The sequence below is a fragment of the Cebus imitator genome, unplaced genomic scaffold, assembly GCF_001604975.1.
Source record: "Cebus imitator isolate Cc_AM_T3 unplaced genomic scaffold, Cebus_imitator-1.0 Scaffold823, whole genome shotgun sequence".
NCBI classification, from domain to species: Eukaryota; Metazoa; Chordata; class Mammalia; order Primates; family Cebidae; genus Cebus; species Cebus imitator.
Genome location: NW_016108138.1, coordinates 16,509 through 18,437, shown reverse-complemented (window position 1 = coordinate 18,437; position 1,929 = coordinate 16,509). Strand labels below are relative to the sequence as shown.

The window sequence follows — 1,929 nt, the reverse complement described above, 5'->3', positions numbered from 1 at the left end:
TTTTTGAGATTAAGTCTTGCTCTGTCACCCACACGCTGGAGTGCAGTGGCGTGATCTCAGCTTACTGCAACCTCCATCTTTCAGGTTCAAGCGTTTCTCCTGCCTCTGCCTCCCAAATAGCTGGGATTCCCTGCTAATTTTTGTGTTTTCAGTAGAGGCAGGGTTTCGCTATCTTGGCCAGACTGGTCTTGAACTCCTGACCTCGTGATCCACCCACCTTGGTCTCCCAAAGTGCTGGAATTACAGGCGTGAGCCACCACACCTGGCTGTCTTCAGTTTCAATGACTTTTTTTTTTTTTTTTTTTTTTTTTTTTTTATTTTTTTTTTTTTTTTTTTTTTTTTTTTTTTTTTTTTTTTTTTTTTTTTTCTTCTTCTACTTCTACCATACGCTTTCAATGCAGTGTTAAAATAGAAGCATTGACAATGGGCACAATATAGTTTGGCATTGGTGTCTGTAAATATGAAGAAGCAAACCTCTTCAAGTTTTATAAACTGGTTTCTGGAGATAAAGATCTTTGGTTGAGTCCCAGGGTGATGGGATGTCCTCTGAATTTGTAGTGAAGTGGAGTTGTGGCTTGGTCACAAGGCTGCTGGGCGTTCACTAGGGTCCACCTTTAGTTGGCTTGTTACAGAGGCTTGGGTTGTAATTCCCATTTTATTTTTGGACAGACTGAATATCCTTTAGGATTTTGCACTGTAGGGCAGATGCTAGGATAGGTTTGTTGTTGTTGTTGTTGTTGTTTTGAGATGGAGTTTCGCTCTTGTTACCCAGGCTGGAGTGCAATGGCGCGATCTCGGCTCACCGCAACCTCCGCCTGCTGGGTTCAGGCAATTCTCCTGCCTCAGCCTCCTGAGTAGCTGGGATTATAGGCGTGCACCACCATGCCCGGCTAATTTTGTGTTTTTATTAGAGTCAGGGTTTCTCCATGTTGGTCAGGTTGGTCTTGAACTCCCGACCTCAGGTGATCTACCCACCTCAGCCTCCCAAAGTGCTGGGATTACAGATGTGAGCCACCATGACTTTGCAGTCGGGTCTGCAGATGGTGGGCCTTATATTGGGATGTGGATGAGTATGGCTTTCACTGAGTACCAGGGAGCATTTCTCTGGATCATTGTGTGAATATCTATGTAAGCAGAACTGGCCATGAACTGTGGCTCAGAGAGCTGGAACAAAGTTATTGAACTCCTTCAGAGACCACATAAAGGCCAAGGTCTGCAGGCCTGCCTGCATGGCTATAAACGAGTGTCTTCCTCCAGGTTTCTGGAAGAATAGGACCTCTCCCAGAGTGTGGCTGGGAGATGTTTGGGATGATTACAGAGTAAGCAGAATTCTCAGTGGGACCAAATCAGGTGAGCCATTTTCTGGTCTGTAGCCAAGAACAGGGGTCTTGTAGTGTGCTACCTGAATAAGGGTCTGCCTTCTGAAAAGAAACACTCCTCAATCTTGAGCTTTAGCAGTTTCACAGCTCCCTCCCTGGATCGCAAAGCTCTGTGAAAGGTATTCATTTTGGAGATGGAATCTTGCTACATAACCCAGTCTGGGCTCAAAATCCTGGCCTGAAGCAGTTCTCCAACCTTAATGTACCATGTAGCTGTCATTACAGGTTCCAGCCATGAGGCCTGATTCTCATAAAGGCATTTTTGTCAGGGATGGCTGACAAATTTTCTTGCTGTGGAGGGATAAGGAAATAGGGTAACTTATTTCTCCATCTTTCTGATGTCACTCTCCCTATATGCTTTTACTTTTTATTTTCTATTTCAAATTTGTCTGTAATTTTAGATTCAGACATTTATGACAACATGGCAGAATGTATGTTTTGTTTGAAGTGAATTAGATAGTAGGCCCTCCACATTTACTAAAATAGTTACTTATAAATTTGTTTTTGGAAGGCAAAGAATTATAGTGTTTGCATTCACTTTCTTTAGCCT

At 43.3% G+C, this 1,929-nt stretch overlaps 1 protein-coding gene across 1 annotated transcript in view; it reads left to right on the top strand.

Annotated features, from left to right (window-relative positions):
- LOC108297632 (putative zinc finger protein 730) overlaps positions 1-1,910 on the top strand; it is a 4,713-nt gene extending 2,803 nt beyond the window's left edge. Inside the window, exon 3 of the mRNA XM_037735481.1 lies at positions 1,258-1,910. Coding sequence (XP_037591409.1) covers positions 1,258-1,373 — 116 coding nt within the window. The 3' untranslated portion in view covers positions 1,374-1,910. The remainder of the gene's footprint in view (positions 1-1,257) is intronic.
- Positions 1,911-1,929: the final 19 nt, after the last annotated feature.